The sequence below is a fragment of the Mastigoproctus giganteus genome, chromosome 8 (genome assembly GCF_048544385.1).
Source record: "Mastigoproctus giganteus isolate SK-2022 chromosome 8, ASM4854438v1, whole genome shotgun sequence".
NCBI lineage: Eukaryota > Metazoa > Arthropoda > Arachnida > Uropygi > Thelyphonidae > Mastigoproctus > Mastigoproctus giganteus.
The window spans coordinates 8,288,753-8,309,198 of NC_143582.1; the positions used below are offsets into that span (position 1 = coordinate 8,288,753).

At 41.0% G+C, this 20,446-nt stretch overlaps 1 protein-coding gene across 1 annotated transcript in view; it reads left to right on the forward strand.

Moving 5' to 3' along the window:
• LOC150081232 (glutamate receptor ionotropic, kainate 2-like) overlaps positions 1-20,446 on the forward strand; it is a 51,080-nt gene that overhangs the window by 15,720 nt on the left and 14,914 nt on the right. Inside the window, exons 2-3 of the mRNA XM_090379458.1 lie at positions 4,280-4,432; positions 20,154-20,405. Of these exons, the coding sequence (XP_090235584.1) occupies positions 4,280-4,432; positions 20,154-20,405 (405 nt within the window). The remainder of the gene's footprint in view (positions 1-4,279; positions 4,433-20,153; positions 20,406-20,446) is intronic.

Genomic DNA, 20,446 nt, shown 5'->3' on the forward strand with positions numbered 1-20,446 from the left:
TGCGGTGATTTTAACCTGCCTCCAAAGATGGTCCTCTTTGGAGGCAGGTGAAATCCACCACCTCTTTATCAGGCTCTGTGAGTTCTTCAAATCCATCAACATGACATGGGTCAATGAGAACCCCAACAGGGGATTGAACTTAGTGGATCTTGCTTTTGCTTCAACACCATGAGCAGCTGAGGATGATCCCATCGCATTCTTCCTGTCCGATCACCAGCCTATAGTTTTGAAATGGTCATTGGAAGTACCAAACTTCAACATCCCTGAGCATCTGCTTGGGAAAAAATCTCTCAATCACTGAGAGATTTTTTTCCCAAGCAGATGCTCGCTGCCCTCAACCGTGTAGACGCCCACATCGACAGCATAATAAGTAACAAGGACAGGTACAACTTTATCAAAGTCCTTGAACCCTGATATACTGTATACGGATATTTGTGTTTATTCTTTAACTTTTATGCAACAGTAGATACAATTACTTAATAGTAAACAACGTTGAGATTTTTCTTGAACAAAAGCATTTCTCTTACATTGAGCTTATGTACGACAAAGACTAATTGATTTTCATTACAGTGCTGCCCTCGCTGGAAGCACATTGGATATAATGATCATATTCCCCACACTGCTTGGAAAATGCTTGGATTAGAATCCTTCGATGACACAAGAATTTTTATGGCCTTGGTTTCAAAATGTGGCTGAGTTAGTAGGTCTCAAGCGCATACAGCTTGAGGGTTTACGTTGCACAGAAATGAAACGTTCTTAGTAAATGCATAAAAGTTCTCTTTGTTATCAGTTTACTAAATGCATAAATCATAAATTATTAATATTTAATCACAGAATGAAAATTCAATTCAAAATCGAAAAGACTTTGCGGATTACAGCGTTCTTTAAGTATGAAACATTATATATTATTACGTGTGCTGTTGAATACTTCAGTTAATGCTCTAAATTTGGGATTGCGATTGTAGAAAATTAAGGGAATTTGTAGGATATTCCAGAAGGAGACGAAAATCAATAAATTTAGCTATTACGACGTTACAAAGGATTTTAACGATTCTCTGGTAAATTTAACCACTTCGGTGTTTTAAGTATTCTCACATCCCTCAAGAAAGGGATTGACAACATATCACAGTGACGAAAAGTTAGAAAACAATTGATTTTTTCGGTTGCCTTTGCAAATGCTTAAAAGTCCTATTGTATACATCGTGTCAGTCCGTCCGCATGTCACAACTCAATTCAAGTGAATGGATTTTCATAAATTTTTATATTTGGTCCTTTAGAATGATTTCTAGAGTTCTTTAGTTTCATTAAAACAGAATCAAATTAAATTTGGGATTTTTGTTTTTTTAGGAATAATTTACAATAAATAATTCGATAACGAATTTTTGGATCAATCAGAAGATGGCGCTGATAACGTGCCGAATTATGAAACTTTCTTTTCTTTTTTTTTTTAAGGATCTCATTGTTTGAGTAAAGCAAGGATGGATGCGTTCCAGACTGTTGGAAAATCTACAAAGTTATTCCATAAAACAGAAACGACAGGAATCTTTTGAATATAATATTAGGGGTTACTAGCCAGCCATTTTAATTTTTGTGCTCATCGGCAACTTAGTTACTTAATTAATCAGTTTGAATGCTCAGCTAGGAGAGCATTGCAGCCACTGCCAACCATTTGAGACCGACCCTATCAACAGCACGGTAATTTTTTTATAGGCAAAAGGTGAGAGTTTAGAGAATGGAATCATTATTGCAACCTACACTCACTGGCCAAAAAATTATAGATCTTTTGTAATTGGCAAAAACAGATAATTAAACGTACGGTATGGAAATACAGTATAAGTTGCCTCAAGCTGTGCGGGTGCCTCCGTAGCCAGGTGGGAAGGAGCAGCAGTGCGTAGCACACGCTTCTTGATTAGACCGGGGTTCGAGCCCGTCACCACCAAATACGGAGGATGCGGAAAGGTCAGGGAATGATAACCGCATATTCTCGGAGCAATATGGCCTTAGTTGCTAATGCTCCTAAAAAAAAAACCAAAAAAACCAAGCCTCAAGCTGTGATGATAAGTTCCTTCGTAAGAGATAAATACCGTACACTTTCCTGGAGCTTCTCAGTCGATATGGTCACGGGGAAGACAGGGTATCTTTCTGATTTTCAGAGAGGTGTTATTGTTCGAATATGCTTAGCGGAAGCCACAACTGATAAAACAAGGTAAATCACTGGAGGGTCGAAATCAACCATTCAAAAGCATACAATGAGTGGAAGACAAAAAGAGAATGCAGCTATGAAAGGAAGAAATTAGGCAGAAATTTAATAATCCCAGAACAAGAATAATTGAAGGACCTGGATTTTGGTAAACGTGTACTTATACAAGAGACACTAGTTTCTGTAAAAATCGAAAGGTTCAACTGGAATGGCGATGCTTTTGCAAAGACTGGACTGCAGAACAGTGGAATAAAGATCATGTGGTCTGACGAGTGTCAAGTTACTCTTTCGTGGCAATAGCGGGGTAAAAATATGGAGTGAATCTCATGAAGCCATGCATCCAAACTGTCTGGTATCTAACATTTAAAGAGCTGGAGGTATTATAATTGTATGGATTACGATCTGTTGGACGGACTCATGATGATAGAAAGTCATGTTACTTCCAATGAATATGCTTTTGTCGTATCAGATCAACTTCACCGTTCAATGCCCGATTGTCACCTCAATTACGATGGATGCTTTCATAACGACAGTGCAACTGTCCACTTGGAAAAATTCATATCTGAATGGTTTGAGAAACATTCCCAAGATTTCCGAGATCTTCCTTGGTTTCCTAAATCCCCAGATCCGAATCTAACTGAGAACGTCTCGGATATATTGGGAAGGGCAGTTCAACTTCTCATTTCTCTACCAAATTCAGTACAGCAGCTAGCATTTTCCAGCTGCACTACTGGATAGGGGATATTTATCCTGATGGAAAGATGATCAGGTCTGTGGCTAGACTCCCTGAGGTACCTGGTGGAGTCCATGCCACGACGTATACAGGCTATATTTCGGGCAAAAGGTGGCCCTACTAAACAATGGTTTCTAATTTTTAACATTTTTTTTTTTTGTCTGTCAGTTGATTGGTTGTTGTAGGATTTTAGGCGTCAGCATCTTAGACTACATTGCGTTGTATATAGACTTTGTAAACTGGGTGCGTTTAGTGGTTGATTTGCTGTTTGATGGACAAAAAATCCTACTTTCCGGGAGATGAAAGTACTGTATGATGTTCTCCCCTGAGACCGACGACTAACTCAGTCACGATGTGAAAAAGGCTCAAAAAATTCCTCGCGTCAATGACGGGATTGTAACTCAGATGTTTCCCACCCGATGCGAGGAGGACGGCAAATTTTTTCCAGCTGTTATACCGAAGAGGGATTTTGTGCGTCAATATTATTCTGTTTGCAAGACTACTACATTACAATTCCCATCTGCACTTTCCTCCATATTGCTCTTCACTGTACGAGATGCTACGTCATACGGTTTCTTCTTACTTCAATTATTCATTTTAATGAGATTTTACAAAATGAGTGGTTAGGTTCGATGGGATTTCAACCGTGGTAGGAAACTCAGTTCATTACTAATGGATGACACCAGTAATGGTAATAAGACATTTAAACATGAATTATTAAATTAGGAAAACCTTCGGGAGTGAACGTTAACGATGTCTGTGTTCAAATTTCAGTTGACTTCAACCGAACACCCAATAACAAACAAGAAAACTTCAAACAGAAATTTACATATAAATTTTTCTTTCCTATTTCTTCTAGATATGACATTACGATCTCTGGGACTGGAATAATAATTAGACAGCAGCCTCTGTGCCTTGTCTGATTTCATTAGTCTAGAAAAATCTGTTTGCAAAGCCCCTGTCAAAAAAAAAGAAACTACTTCCTGGATGACGCTGAGCGAAAATGAAGTAGCAGATTGCAGGCGAGTCATATTTTATGCATTGACTCATCAAGAGAGACAGCCACCTAAGCAAACAGAAATATTTATATAATGGAAAGATATTTCTACTCATCTCGAAAAGAAATCTGCTAATTATCTCACAGATTCTGTACATAAATGTTAGAGGTTCTGGAGAGAAGGAATTGCTTGATAATTCTGTTACAATGGAAAACAGCAATCAACGGGAAAGCCTAGTACAGCAACTAAATTAATTTTGCATTTGCAGTAAGTTATGAGACAATAATGTTGATATATTTAATTCTGGGTTTCTTTTTGATTTTTAAAAGCGCCTTTGTCTCGTTTCAGCTGGCTTGTTTGACAGCATGGAGGATGACCATCAGATCGCCCTTCGGAATGTTTTAGACCAAATAAATACAGACAAACTGGTACCTCGAGTGAGGTTCGCTCCGCAAATTGCGAGGGTTAAGAAGGACAGCGCTTTTCGGATGGCAAAACTTGGTAAGTAACTAACCAATGAAACAGCTGCGTTTTTATTTATACTCTCACTGGCCAAAAAAGTAGAAACGCTCTTCAATCATCAGTATAGTACTCGAACATCAGTTGTCACATGATATGATAACAAGTTGCTTTGTACGTATTATGCCCCAAAACCAAGGCTGGACTGTGAAACAGTAAAAAGGATGACGTGGTCGGATTCGTGCTGTTTTGCATTTAGCATTAGCATTAGCATTAGTAGAGGCATATGATGCAAGAAAGCAAGCTTATTCAGCATCAGCCAAAAAAAATAAATAAATAAAAATAAAAAAACACAGACCACTCCCATTTCACCCCTCCGTTCGTTCGAAATACCTGTCCAGTTGAGCTTTAAATTTGTTTAGGCTATCAACTTCAACAACAAGTGATGGAAGTCGGTTCCACCAACCAACCACCCGCTGGCCAAAGGCAAATTTCCGCACATCTATCCGACATCCGTCCTTCCTCAATTTGAATTTATGCCCTCTGAGGTGATTATTCTGAGAACGATGAAGAATCCCGTTGGCATTGAGCATGCTCAAACCATTCAAAGCCTTATACACCTCTATCAGATCACCTCGCTGGTGCCTAGTCTCCAGACTCTGTAATTTGCAAAACTTAAGCCTTTCTTTGTAAGAGCAACCCTTTGTTCCATTTACTAATCTTGTTGCCCTTCTCTGTACCCGTTCCAGCAGCTCTACATCCTTCTTGAAATCAGGCCTCCAGGCCTGTATACAGTACTCAAGATGTGGCCTAACCATTGCCTTATACAAGGGAATAATCACCTCCTTATCCCTGCTAGAAAAATTCCTGTATATCATTGACAAGACACCATGAGCTACTCTTGCAGCTCGTCTGCACTGCTCAGAGAACTTCATATCTGCCTGCACAATTACCCCCAGGTCCTTTTCATTCTCCACCACTGTCAGTGTAGTACCGCACAGTTGATACATTGCTCTGGGGTTACTGTTACCCATATGTAGTACTTTACATTTGTCAATGTTAAACTTCATTTGCCACCTCTCAGCCCATCTGTTCAACCTTTCCAGATCCTGTTGCAGCAGCATAGCGTCAGTAGTGTCCTTAACGACCCTGCCAACCTTTGTATCATCTGCAAACTTAGACATTAAACTTGATATCCCATCATCAATATCATTCAAAAACACCGAAAACAACAATGGACCCAACACTGAACCTTGAGGAACTCCACTAATAACATTAGTCCACGTTGAGCAGTGTCCATTGATTACCACTCTCTGTCTTCTGCCACTCAACCATCCCCTTATCCATAGCAGCAATTTGCCTCCAATGCCACACTGCTCCAATTTGTGCAGCAGTCTTCCATGTGCAACAGTATCAAAAGCCTTTCTAAGATCCAAATATATAATATCAAAGTTATTCCCTGCATCCAGTTCTTTTGTGACTACATCATAGTATCCAATCAAATTGGTCAGGCAAGACCTGCCCTTAACAAAACCATGCTGCGTCTGAGCTATAACTGAATTCTTGTCTAGATAATCCTGCAGTGCTTCTTTAACCAGTGCCTCCATTAATTTACCTGGAACAGAAGTTAAACTAACAGGTCTATAATTACTTGTGTCAGCCTTTGATCCCCCTTTGTGAATTGGGGTTACATTTGCACATCTCCAGTCTATGGGTACCTCCCCTGAGTCCAAAGAAGCTCTCATAATTATGGCTAGGGGTTTGCATACTTCCTTTGCTGCCTCCTTTAATATAACTGGATAGATCCCATCCACCCCAGGTGCCTTTTTTATGTTTATCCTCAACAATCTCTCCTCCACTTCCCTCTCAGTTATTACAAAATCATCCAGCTCACTGCCAATGTTTACTTTACCTACATCATTCTCCTTCCTGAATAACTCCTTATGCGTGAATGTAGATGCAAAATACTCGTTTAGATTGTTAGCCACCTGAGCAGGATCCTCAACTGTTGAACCATCAATATCCAGTGGACCAATCTGATTCATCCCTTTCCTTCTCGAGTTCAAGTATGTAAAGAACTCCTTTCTGTTTTTCTTTGCATCCTTTGCCATGGATTTTTCGTAGTCTGCCTTTGCCTGCCTAATCTCCTTTGTGACTTGGTTACAGACCAACTTATATCTATCATAGGCTTCCATGTCACCCATTAATTTGTATGTATCCCATGCATTTTTCTTCTCTGCCACATGTCTCATTAGTCCATCTGACAACCATTTAGGCCTAAACCTTGAACAATATTTCTTAGTTGGTATGTAAAGCCTGGTAGCCACCAAGATTAGTTCCTTGAATGCTTCCCATTTTGAGTTTGCTGTTGGTAACATCATCAGTTGGTCCCACTGTATAGAATTTAAATACTGTCTCAGACCATCATAGTCGCCTTTACGAAAACAAAAACCCTTCCCTTTACCTCTGATGGTAGTTACCTCCTTGAGTAAATCCCACTTCAACACACTGTGATCACTGCCACCTAGTGGTTCATTTATCTGCAGGTTCTTAATGCATGAAGAATCACTACTGATAATCAGATCAAGAGTATTGCTCCCTCTTGTTGCCTCACGAACATGCTGATGTAGAAAACAATCATCCAATAAATCCACAAAAGCCTTACTAGTGTGCGAGTGACCAACCCACAAATTCCAGTCAATATCTGGGAAATTAAAATCCCCCATTATAAGACTCTCTGATTTACCGGCCCACTCTATTTCCCTGTACAATATATTATTATACTCATCAGAGTCATTAGGCCTATAGCACACTCCTACTCTCAATTTTGATTTCCCTATGCTTATGTTACCCCAAACTGACTCGACACTGCCCTGTCCATCGATGTCAACTGGCTTCACTTCCTTTGACTTTATGTGTTCTTAATTAATAGCATAACCCCTCCTCCCCTCCTGTCCTGTCTATCCTTTCTATATACATTGTATTCCCCAAATTCCAGTTCCGCATTACCTACATCTGCGTGACAGCACGTCTCTGATATCCCAACAATATCTGCCTTTGATGTTTTGAGCAATACCTCAAATTCATCAAATTTATTTACCAAACTCCTAGCATTGGTGTACACGCAGGTATACATGCACCTGTTTCTATTCTTAGCTACCCTAACACAACCCATGTGTTTACCTGTAACACAATGACTACCAGCAGTCTCTGAAATATCCTGCATCTTGTTTTTCAGACTTCTGCTCATTTGAATAGAAGCAGTGCAAGAATCACTTCCACCTCTGCCAGTGACTACTGTTAATCTATTAGTCCTTGTATTCCCCCCAACTAGCAGTTTTTCGACCCACCTAACACTGCCTCGACAGCATCAGCAAAAATTCTTGCACCCTTTCTATTTAAGTGTATCCCATCCCTGTAGAAGCAATCTCTCCTGTTAACAAGTACAGTCCAGGCTGAAAAAAATTCTACCCCTTGAGCCTTGCACAATCCCTTCAGGGCCGAATTGATCGACAAGGCTCTCATCATATACTCCCTCCTATCGTGTCTGGGCAGAATTGCAGACACTTTCAAGTTCAACCCTAATTCACGGCTTTTTTTCAACAGTGACCTGTACTTGCTAAGTAATTCCGCCGGTCTCCTACTCTTAATATCATTAGTGCCAACGTGTACAACTATATCACCTTTTGTGCCCTTAAAAGATAATATCCGCTCTACAACGTCATCAACCTTTGCCCCTGGCTGACATACCCTGGTCCTATTCCACCTATCCTTTTTACAAAGCATGTTCCCTGTTTCCCTGACAATAGAGTCACCAACAACTACTGGTTCCTGTGGGACCAGCGCATTCTGCCTAGGGGGCTGCGCCTGTGTTGCCTGATGACCAAGTGCAAGCTCTGGCGTTGATGTGTGCAGCTGAGAGCTTGATGGGTCCCTCAATTTATTTCCTTCGAGGGCATCCACCCTGTCCTTCAAGCTCTCATAAAGGCCCATAACAACGCTGAGTTGTCGCCTGATTTCCTTGCACTCCTCACATCATGCACACACAAAGACATCCCCCTTGGCAGTATCATGTCCCGTACCCGACTGCTCCGCAAACATCAAGCAAACAGTGCATTTTAAAAGACTGTGATTCAGAGGGCAACTGCCCCCCTCAGTTCTCCCCTGAACCACAGCACTCCCATTAGCTTGAGCCTTTTGCTTTGCTGCTCTGGTCAGAGTCATGATTCCGATTTAATTCAATAAAATTCAAAACAAAAATTAAATCCTTAAGTTATATCCCAAAACAGTTATGTTATATATATATATATATTTTTTTTTTCGGTATCTAGTGTTCCCTTTATACAACTTCCGTATCACGTGTACCACTATAGTTATGTATTAATTATTTGTTACGATTAAGTCGTTATATATATATAGAGTTAAAAGTACAATTTAATTGACAATAAAGTTTATCAAGATTAATAGATTTACTGATTAATTGACAATATTATATTATGCACTATACTACACTAAGCTTATGCTATCGTGTAAAAATGGCGGGAATTCACGAACGGTATTTCTACGGACTCGTAAGTATTGATTAGCTTCGAAATCTCGCTATCTCAATTTAGAATAAACTAAGGATCCTGACTAGGTCTATAATCTACTTATAGAAGATAATTTGATATAACAATTGGTTAATAAATCGACTAAATTTGGTTAAAAGACCTCTCGTTCAATTTGTGACACGTGGATTTGATACCGTTACCGATACTAAGTAATATCTACGAAATCTCTGTCTAAGTTAAACTTTAAACTAAGTATCGTAACTAGGAATATAAAGCTACTCTAGAAAATAAGTTAATATGACAATTTAAACTAATAAAGCAGAAAATAAATCAGGAAAAACTTCTCTGTTTGAAGAGCTTTAAGGAGCAATGTCTGCACAGGCTAATTTCTTGCTTTTTGCACCAATGGCAGGGTGAATGTGTGGCGTGAGCCTCATGAAGCCATGCATTCACGCAGTCTCGTTTCCACCGCTCAAGCGGCTGACAATGGTATTTTTTATTTTATTTTTTATTTTATTAATAACAAGATACACAACAGGTAACCATTAACAGTGTATCTGATATCAGATCAATAAACATAATAACAATAATATGAAATCCAACAGGACGATAAACAATGATCTAAATTCAAACAATAAAAGCATATGTACAAAAGAGGATTGTATTAAGTTAAGTTCTTCTTCTTCTTCTTTGGTCCTTAGCTGGCAGCTGGGGGAGGCGGTTGGCCACGCAACCAGTATGCTGCTGTAGGTGCCGCAGGGTTTCGGACTTGCTCTGTGTTGTTCTTCCATACCTTACGATCCATGGCTTCAGTCCTGGCCTGGTTAAGGTCGAGACGTCGGCTCTTCAAGTCATCTTCCACTTGCTTGGCCCACGTTTTCCTAGGCGCGGTCCGTTGGATGCTCCATTGGGTGGGTCGTTGTCTCCAAAGGAGTGTGGATGGTATTCTGTTCGTGCCCATTCTACATACGTGGCCAAACCATCTGAGCCTTCGCTTCTGGATTTGGTCGGCAATGGTTGGTTGCTGTTGGCATCTGGCGCGGATGGTATCATTAGTGATGCGGTCGCGAAGAGAGATGCCCAAGATCTGCCGCAGGCATCGCATTTGGAATACCTCAAGTTTGTTCAAATCTAACTTGAGACAAATCCATGTTTCCGATCCGTAAAGAAGAATGGGTAGGATCAAAGTCCGGAAGAGTCGGATTTTAGTCTTTGTGGAAATGTTGGTCCTCTTCCACAGACACCATTTGAGCGAGGCGAACGCAGTGGCCGCCTGTCCAATTCTGCTGTGAATTTCCATGGTGGATGCAACTTTCTTCTCCTGGACCAGCGACCCAAGGTATTTAAAGTCCTGCACTTGCTCGATCTGGACGCCTTCGAGATAGATGGTGGCTTGCGACCCATCTGTTGTCAGGGCCTTTGTCTTACCAGCATTGATCTTCAAACCGTATGGCCGGGCAATGCGGGCAATGTCGTAGAGGATTTCCGTGGCTTCAGCGTCGTTACCGGCAAGGATAGCACTATCATCAGCAAACATCAGGTCAGTCACATAGTGATGCTTGTCATATTGTATGCCCTGTCTGTTTCTGAATGCTTGCCTCATAATGGCGTCGACCACGATGTTGAAAAGCAACGGGGAGGCTACATCCCCTTGGCGGACTCCAGTTTGGATGGTAAATTCCTCAGATAAATCGTTCTGGATGCGCACCTGGCTGGTTAAACCGTTGTATGCAGTTTGGAGGAGTGTGATGACTTTTCGAGGTACATGTTCAACCTCTAGTAGTTTCCATAAGGCAGGCCGGTGGACACAGTCGAAAGCAGACTTAAAGTCAATGAAAACAATGACGGTTCGCTGTCCACACCGGATCCTCTCCTCCATCAGCTGACGAATGGCAAAGATTTTATCACAGCATCCTCGCCCGGGTCTAAATCCTGCCTGTTCTTCTCGACTGGTTTGCTCGCGTTGTTTTTGCAGCCTTGACTGGATAATCTTCATAAAGACCTTTCCAATGATGGAAAGGAGGCTGATGCCACGGTAGTTCTTGCAGTCCCGGTTATCACCTTTCTTGTGGATTGGTACGATAATGGCTTTCCTCCATGTTAACGGAATTTGTTCAGTGCACCAGATGGTTTTGAGGAGTGAGTGTAGTCGGCGAAGCAGTACATCTCCCCCGGCTTTGATCGCTTCTGTGGTGACTTGGTCCACTCCTGGTGCCTTGCCATTCTTCAGGGATTGTATGGCTGCTTTCACTTCTTCTACTGTAGGCTCAACATTGACCATGGAGACCTCAGGGGGGTCGATCGAGAGTGCTGTTGCTGGCGGTCCCTGAGGTGGGTCGTGATTATACAGAGCTTTGAAGAATTCACTCCACCGTTGCAGGCCTTCGGATGGTGATCGCACGAAGGTCCCATCAGCATTCTTGATGTTGTCACTAGTCAATTTAGTCTTTCCACTCAGACATCTGAGGGTGCGGTAGAGAGTGCGGTACTCGTTTTTGGATGCCGCCACTTCAAGATCAAGTTAAGTTACCGGTAAAACAAGTAATAATTAATCCGTTAGAGAATAGAAAAATAATATAACAAATAAAAAGCTACAATAATTAGATGTGAGCTAGTCACTTTGCAGTTTAAGTGAAGAGGCAAACTTGTGGATGGAGTTCATCAGTGATTGGGAGTTGTCAAAGAAGTCAATGAGAGAGTCATTTGCTGATTCTGTTCAGTGGACTGAACTTCATTAAGTCCGTGTTGGCAGAGTCAAGGCGAAACGGTGTAAGGTTCCTGACTTGTCTACAAGGAGCATTGAAGTTTATTTTACTCAGGATATCAGATGCTTCGTAAATTCCAGTGATTACTTTGGCTAGAAGGGCGATGTCAGCAGTAACTCTTTTAGTGCACAGAGGCCTCAGATTAAAGTAATCACACAGCGATTCATAATACACTGAGTGATAGAATAGAGGATTGCGGTACGTAAGGTAACGGACAAAGTTTTTTTGGACTGCTTCAATTTTGTTAGTTAAAGTCTTTGTGTGAGGATTCCAGATGGGTGAACTGAATTCAAGGATTGGCAGAACAATAGTTTTATAGAGAATAACCGCATATCTGTAGCTTTTGAATTTGTATGTGTTCCGTTTGATGAATCCCAGTGTTTTGAATGCTTTGCTGGTGATTTTAAGGACGTGGGCATCGAATTTAGCACTGCTGGAAAAGAGAATCCCCAAGTCGTTAACTTGGTCACACCTTTTGATGATTACAGAGTTAATACTATACTCCGTATTCATTAGTTGTGGAGATCTGCAAGATGAGAAAGAGATTACTTTGCACTTCGAGGGGATAGCAGACAAACCATTTAGAGATAGCCACAGAGAGAATTTATTGAGAGCACATTGAAGCTGTTGAGAATCGGTAGTCTCCTTCACTGCTCAGTAGATCTTAAGATCATCTGCATAGAGAGCAACTTGAACATTGGAGGTGTACATGAAAGAAGGAAGATCATTTACGAAAACAATGAAGAGAAGAGGACCTAAGGGAGAGCCTTGTGGTACTCCGCTTTGTGGTATAAAACAGTCTGAGTTCACTTGATCTATGATAACGCTCAAGGAACGATGCGTAATTAGCTGCGTAGCCATGAGAGCAAAGGGTCACGGATACCATATAGCTTAAGTTTTTCCAGAAGTTGTTCGTGCGGACTTTATCAAATGCCTTGGATATGTCTGTGTAGACTGCATCAACTTGTAGGTGATTATCAAGAGCTTCTGAGGTGTATTGCCAGAAAGGAAGTACATTTGTGACTACTGACTTGCCACTGCAGAAACCATGTTGATTCTGATCAATAAAAGGCTTGAAGAATTCGAAGAGATGTTTGTGCACTGCTGTGTCGAAGAGTTTAGCCAGGCTGTTTTGCAAGGTTATGGGTCTGTAATCAGATACGTCATTTTTATCACCTTTTTTGAAAATAGGAACTATATTGACCTGCTTAAAGTGCTTAGGATACTTCCCCAGCCTGAGAGACAGGTTGAAGATCCGCAGTATGAGGGGTTTCAATGTAGTGACAGACCTTTTCCAAAATAAGCCTGGGATGTAATCTGGGCCTCTAGCATAGTCATTTCTCATGCTTTTTAATGCCGAATTTAAATCTTCATCAGTGATAAAGAGATTAATGAGGATATCATCTTTAACAGGTGTGAAGTCAGGAAATGAGGCAGGTCTCAATGTATCATTTGTTTGAATTCTAGAAAAGTGTTTGCAAACTCTTGAGCAATACTGAATTCGTCAGATAAGAGAATTCCATCTGCGTTACGGAGTTGTAACTTTCTACTGGTTATGTTCTTATGCTTCATGAAATTCCAGAATGGTTTGATATCTCTGTGAGTAAGCAGACTATCCTGAACTGACTCTGTATACATGTTGTAGGAGTTTAATATGAGAGTTTTCACTTCTTTGCGGAGTTGGCTGAATATTTCATAGTATTGACTGTCACCTGTTTGCTTATACTTGTTTCTGTAGAATTCTTTGGATTTAATTTTACGTATTAGTTCACTGTTATACCAGTGCGGGTAGGTAGAGCGTGCGGTAAGATGGGATTGAGGAACAATGTCAGATTATAACTGAATGGACACAGTTAATCAGGTTGTTGGTGAGCACATCGATGTCATCCATAGCGTCAGCGAGCTGCTTGTCTACATTTCTTAGAGCTAGGTTGAGCAGAGGCCAGTCAGCCTTTCTGAAATTGAATCGAGGAGTACGGGGGCTGCATTTGAAGTTATGAGAAGTCACTGTGATATAATTGGTGAATGATCCGAGTGAAATATGGGGTTGTCGGTGTGAACATCTATATGAGTAGAGGAAAATATTAGGTCGAGGTAGGCATTTTCTCTGGTTGGAAAGTTGCAAATTTGTTCCAGACCATAGCTGTGAAGCATATTAAAGAGAGCCCTAGTCTGCAGTCATGGAGAAGAAGATCCTAAATTGGCCATTTGACAGTTAAAGTCACCCAAAACCATTGCTATGTCGGCAGATTGAATTAGTGAGAAGATTGATTCCAGCGAGCTCTCTAAGTACTGGAGGTCTATATTAGTTAGGGGAGGTGGAAAATAAAGCAATACTATTAAAACCTTTAACTTGCCAAGATAAAGAAGGCAGTATACTGATTCAATATTTGTGAAATTTGATGCAGTTTCACAGAGTATATGGTTAGAGTGTATAATAGCTACTCCGCCTCCACGAGATCCTCTGTCCTTTCTATGGATTGTATATTGTCCATCTATAATCTCCCGATCATCAATATCAATGGAGAGCCAGGTTTCAGTGAGCAGGTAAATGTCATAAATATGTGAGCCTTGGATTGCTCTGAAGTGGTTTAGGTTGCTAATTATACTCCTGCAATTCTGAAGGTAAACACTGAACAGTAGGGATCTGGCGATTCTATGACGAGAGGAGAACATAGTATGTGTAGATAGCAGGGTATCTGATTGCTATGCCGGTGGAGAGGAGATTTTGGACTCCCTTGATGGTCTGTCCGTGAAGCGTTTTACTAGAGCCCCTGATAAGAGGGATCTTAGATTCAGCACTTTTTCTGTTTGTGATGGAAGGCATGTTATTATAAAAGATGAGTAGGCGGGACACCGTGTCTTCAGAGAACGGACATCTACTCCGAAACCATATTCTTCTTTAATTAGGTTGATAAGATCTTCAGATTTAGTGGCGGGTCCAAGTCTAGAAAGAAAAATTCGGTCTTTTGTGGGAATAATTGTGATATTATACTTGTGTTTGAGTAACTGAGATTTTTCTGCAGTAGTTACATTCTGTGTTTGATGAGTTATGGCTGGAAGCTTGGAGAAAGTATCTTGAGATATAGATGCTTTAATATTTTCTGACGGTTTGTTCTGTTTTGATCTTTGGTGTGATATTTGAGACTGGCAATTAGAAACAGGTTTACTTGCTGTGGCGGCAGATCTACAGACAGGTTTGCAGACCTCATTAGATGTGGCAGCAGTTATTTTTGCATATGTTGCCTTAACTGATGTTGAAGAGGATTGCGCTTGGTGACTCTGAGCTTGTGAAATAGAGGTACAGACAGAACTGTTCCGCAGAGGAGAGTAGGTGGGAGGAGTGGTTCTATTTACATCAGAAGAATCATCTAACAGAGTCTGTTTGGCAATAAATTGCTCAGTTGAATGACTTGAGTCATGAATGTTAGCAGGCTTGGGCAAATTAATATTTGCAGAAGTAGAAGTATTGAGGCCGGTGGAAGGTGAAGATCTGGTCTCAATACTGAGGGCATCGTCAGTTAATGAAGAATTCGTATTCACTTTGAGCCCATTGGTTTCGAGAGTAGGTTCAGAATTCTTCCTAGCTTCCCTTAAGTGGCAAGACATAATTGATGTGAGATTTTTAATTTGGGCGTTAATGTCAGAAATTTCGGCCTGTTGATTAGTTAATATTGTTTTTATACAACAGATCTCCGTGAATAGCTCGCTGTTTCCTTCATTGAGTGTATTAGAATCCAGGAGAATTTCAGAGTTTGCAGTATGAGGTGCGCTGATTAGATGAGTTTGAATGAGGATTTTCTGCATAGTGTTAAAGAGTAGTTCCTGGAATTCAGTTGATTGCAGAATACCAAAGGTTGGATTCAGAGTTTCCGTAGGGAAGGAGTTAGCGCTGAGATCTTCTGACAGCAAAGATATATGTGTTTGAGTTGATGCATCTGATATTTGATGCGACCCCAAAGACAACAAAGAAGGATTAGAGGCTTCATCCATGTACGATTCAGAGTCGGTATTTCTAGTTATTGGCATGATATTTGTCTCAAATGTACTAGAGTACGGCATTTCAACTTTGTTAGCGGAAGAGGAGGAAAGTGACCCAGGTTCCGTGCTGTTTGGCGTTGCAACAGTTATAGGGCTTTTCTGAGAATTTCTGAGTCGACATCTATCACAACAGAATGATTTCCGCCGACTTTTATTTAATTTTTTCAGGTCAGAATGGGTACAGTCATTGCATATTAATTGTTTGCACTCAATACATTGGACAATGGAGTCAGAGCTGGTCCCACAGATGGTGCAGACGCTAGAATTTTGACAAGAGGTAGTATTTGTCATATTGAATTCAGTTGCTGTAGTGTTACTAGATAATTTAATATCACCACAGTTGTGGTTTAGCAAGCAATTGGCACTGTGACCTGCCGGTCACCTTAGTTGCCCTGCAGTGAAATCCACAGGGAGCAGGGGTCTAAGTAGGGAGGGAAGAACAGAGCGGCTAGGCAATACTCTAATGCCTGGTCAAGGTCAAGTGTCTGTTGGACACATGTATAAGTTGAACTACAAGATAATGGCTGAAAGCGCTTATATGGAGTAGCAGAATGAACATGTAGAAATTCATTTAATACTTATCTGTTGTCCGTTCAAATAATACAGTACTTTCACCTGGCAATCCAAGGGCCTATCCTTATGTGGTGGCACTAATAGGAACTTAATACTTTAAATAAAAAACACACAAAACAAGAAAAGTTTACGGAGCATATCACACAGACAGCCGGACACAATAATCCCCCTAACGGTGACTCAGTGTCATGGGATTAAGTATGTTCTGTTGGTAGGACTGGGTGCGCTCATATCATTAATAGGTCTAGTTATCCCCAGTGAATGGATTGCGGTGGATTCTTCCAAGTATCCATCTGCAACTATCCATCGTGCAAAAAAATGCATGTAAACCGTTCGAGGAACATTCGGAAGCTTTCCAACATTTCCCTATATACCTAATTCAGAGATCTGAATCCAGTTAGCATTAGCATTAGCATTAGTAGAGGCATTTGATGCAAGAAAGCAAGCTTAAGCAGCATCAGCCAAAAAAAAAAAAAAAAAAAAAAACCCACTTCCACTTCACCCCTCTGTTCGTTCAAAATACCTGTCCAGCTGAGCCTTAAACTTATTTAGGCTATCAACCTCCACCACAAGGGATGGAAGTCTGTTCCACCAACCAACCACCCGCTGGCTAAAGGCAAATTTCCGCACGTCTATCCTACATCTGTCTTTCCTCAATTTGAATTTATGCCCTCTCAGGTGATTTTTCTGAGCTAGAGGAAGAATCCCATCAGCATTGAGCATGCTTAAACCATTCAAGGCTTTATACACCTCTATCAGATCACCTCGCTGGTGCCTAGTCTCCAGACACTGTAATTTGCAAAACTTAAGCCTTTCTTCGTAAGAGCACCCCTTTGTTCCATTCACTAATCTTGTTGCCCTTCTCTGTACTCGTTCCAGCAGCTCTACATCCTTCTTGAAATGAGGCCTCCAGACTTGTATACAGTACTCTAGGTGTGGCCTGACCATCGCCTTATACAATGGAATAATCACCTCCTTATCCCTGCTGGAAAAATTCCTGTATATCATTGACAATACTCCATGAGCTACTCTTGCAGCCCGTCTGCACTGCTCAGAGAACTTCATATCTGCCTGCACAACCACCCCCAAGTCCCTTTCATTCTCTACCACTGTCAGTGTAGTACCACAGAGTTGATACGTTGTTCTGGGGTTGCTGTTTCCCATGTGTAGTACTTTACATTTGTCAATGTTAAACTTCATTTGCCACCTCTCAGCCCGTCTGCTCAACCTTTCCAGATCCTGTTGCAGCAGCATAGTGTCAGTAGTGTCCTTGACAAACCTGCCAACCTTTGTATCGTTTGCAAACTTGGACATTAAGCCCGATATACCATCATCAATATCATTTATAAATACAGAAAACAATAATGGACCCAACACTGAGCCCTGAGGGACTCCACTAATAACATCAGTCCACGATGAGCAGTGTCCATTGATTACCACTCTCTGTCTTCTCCCCCTCAACCACCCCTTTATCCATAGCAGCAATTTGCCTCCAATGTCACACTGCTCCAATTTGTGTAGCAGTCTTCCATGTGCAACAGTATCAAAAGCCTTTCTAAGATCCAAGTATATAATATCAAAGTTATTCCCTGCATCCAGTTCTTTTGTGACTGCATCATAGTATCCAATCAAGTTGGTCAGGCAAGACCTCCCCTTAACAAAACCATGCTGTGTCTGAGCTATAACTGAAGTCTTGTCTAAATGATCCTGCAGTGCTTCTTTAACCAGTGCCTCCATTAATTTTCCTGGAACAGAAGTTAAGCTCACATGTCTGTAATTACTTGTGTCAGCCTTTGATCCTCCTTTGTGAATTGGGGTCACATTTGCACATTTCCAGTCTATGGGTACCTCCCCTGAGTCCAAGGAAGCTCTCATAATTATGGCTAAGGGTTTGCTTACTTCCTTTGCTGCCTCCTTTAATATAACTGGATAGATCCCATCCACCCCGGGTGCCTTTCTTGTGTTTATCTTCAACAGTTTCTCCTCCACTTTACTCCCAGTTATTTCAAGATTCTGTAGCTTACTGCTAGAGTTGAATACACCTCTGGCATTCCCCTCGCTGAATAACTCCTCATGTGTGAATGTCGATGCAAAATATTCATTTAGTTTGTTAGCTACCTGAGCAGGATCATCAACACTTGACCCATCAATATCAAGTGGACCAATCTGATTCATCCCCTTCCTTCTAGAGTTTACATAAGTAAAGAACTCTTTGCTGTTTTTCTTTGCATCCCTTGCCAAGGATTTCTCGTAATCTGCCTTCGCCTGCCTAACCTCCTTTGTAACTTGGTTGCATATCAACTTGTATCTATCATAGGCTTCTGTGTCATGTGTTAATTTGTAAGTATCCCATGCATTTTTCTTCTCTGCCATATGCCTCATTAGTTCATCTGACATCCATTTTGGCCTAAACCTTGAACAATATTTCTTAGTTGGTATGTAAAGCCTAGTAGCTTCCAAGATAAGTTCTTTGAATGCTTCCCATTTTGAGTTTGCTGTTGGTAACATCATCAGTTGGTCCCACTGTATAGAATTTAAATACTGTCTCAGTCCATCGTAGTCGCCTTTACGGAAGCAATAACCCTTCCCTTTACCCCTAATGGTAGTTACCTCTTTCAGTAAATCCCACTTCAGCACACTGTGATCACTGCCACCTAGTGGTTCATTTATCTGCAGATTCTTAATGCATGAAGAATCACTGCTGATAATCAAATCAAGAGTATTACTCCGTCTAGTTGCCTCCCGAACATGCTGATGTAGAAAACAATCATCCAATAAATCCACAAAAGTCCTGCTAGTGTGTGAGTGACCAGCCCCCAAATTCCAGTCAATATCTGGGAAATTAAAATCTCCGATTATAAGACTCTCTGATTTACTGGCCCACTCTATTTCCCTGTACAATTTCTTATTATACTCATCAGAGTCATTAGGCCTATAGCACACTCCTACTCTCAATTTTGATCTCCCAATGTTTATGTCGCACCAAACTGACTCCACACTGCACTGTCCAGCGATGTCGACTGGCTTCACTTCCTTGGTTTTTATGTGTTTCTTAACTAATAGCATAACCCCTCCTCCCTTCCTATCCTGTCTATCCTTTCTGTAGACGCTGTACTCCCCAAATTGCAGTTCTGCATCCCTTATATCTGTGTGACACCACGTCTCTGATATCCCAACAATATCTGCCTTTGATGTTTTGAGCAATACCTCAAATTCATCAAATTTATTTACTAAACTCCTAGCATTGGTGTACACGCAAGTATACCTGCACCTGTTTCTATTCTTAGCTACCCTAACACAACCCATGTGTTTACTTGTTCCGCAATGGCTCCCAGCAGTCTCTGAAATACCATGCATCCTGTTTTTCAGGCGTCTGCTCATTCTAGTTGAGAATGTCTAGGATATGTTGGAAAGTGCAGTTCGTGTTTGTAGTTCCTTATCGACTACAATATGGCAGTTAACAAGTATCTTAATGTTAAAATGATCAAAACTAAACAATAGATAAATAAAATAAATATTCTCTTTATACTTCGGGTCAGAGGAGTTCAAACGATCGAAAGAACGCAAGAAACAGACCGTATTTAGCAGTCACTTCTTGAATCTTGGTCACTCAAAACACGTGTACTAATGTACCCTCTCGCCTGACCACTTGACTACGGCGGTCGACAATACCTCAGATACCCAGTGGAACCCATGCCAGGAGGTGTAGAGGCTGTAATTCTGACAAAAGGTGACCCTACTAGATACTCAATAAAGGTTTATAATATTTTGGCTAGTGAGAGTACTTTACTGCTTATTTTATTAGCTGCTTGACCATTAAATATTTCTTTTAAGTGTGCTCAGTTCTCGACAATGGAGTGGTAGCAGCTATTGGACCTACATCTCCGTCCAGCAGTCCTGTAGTTCAATCGACCTGCACAACGCTCAATATTCCCCACCTGGAGATCCAGCCAAGGTTTCGAACTGGTCATCAGGGTTATTCAATCCATTTGTACCCCAGTCCTTTTGTATTAAGCAAAGCGTATCGGGACATGGTTGCCTCAAGAGGTTGGAAATCGCTGACCGTCATATTCGAAGAAGAGGAAGGTAAGACCTAAATTTGCTTCTCTACAATAGAATGTAAAAAT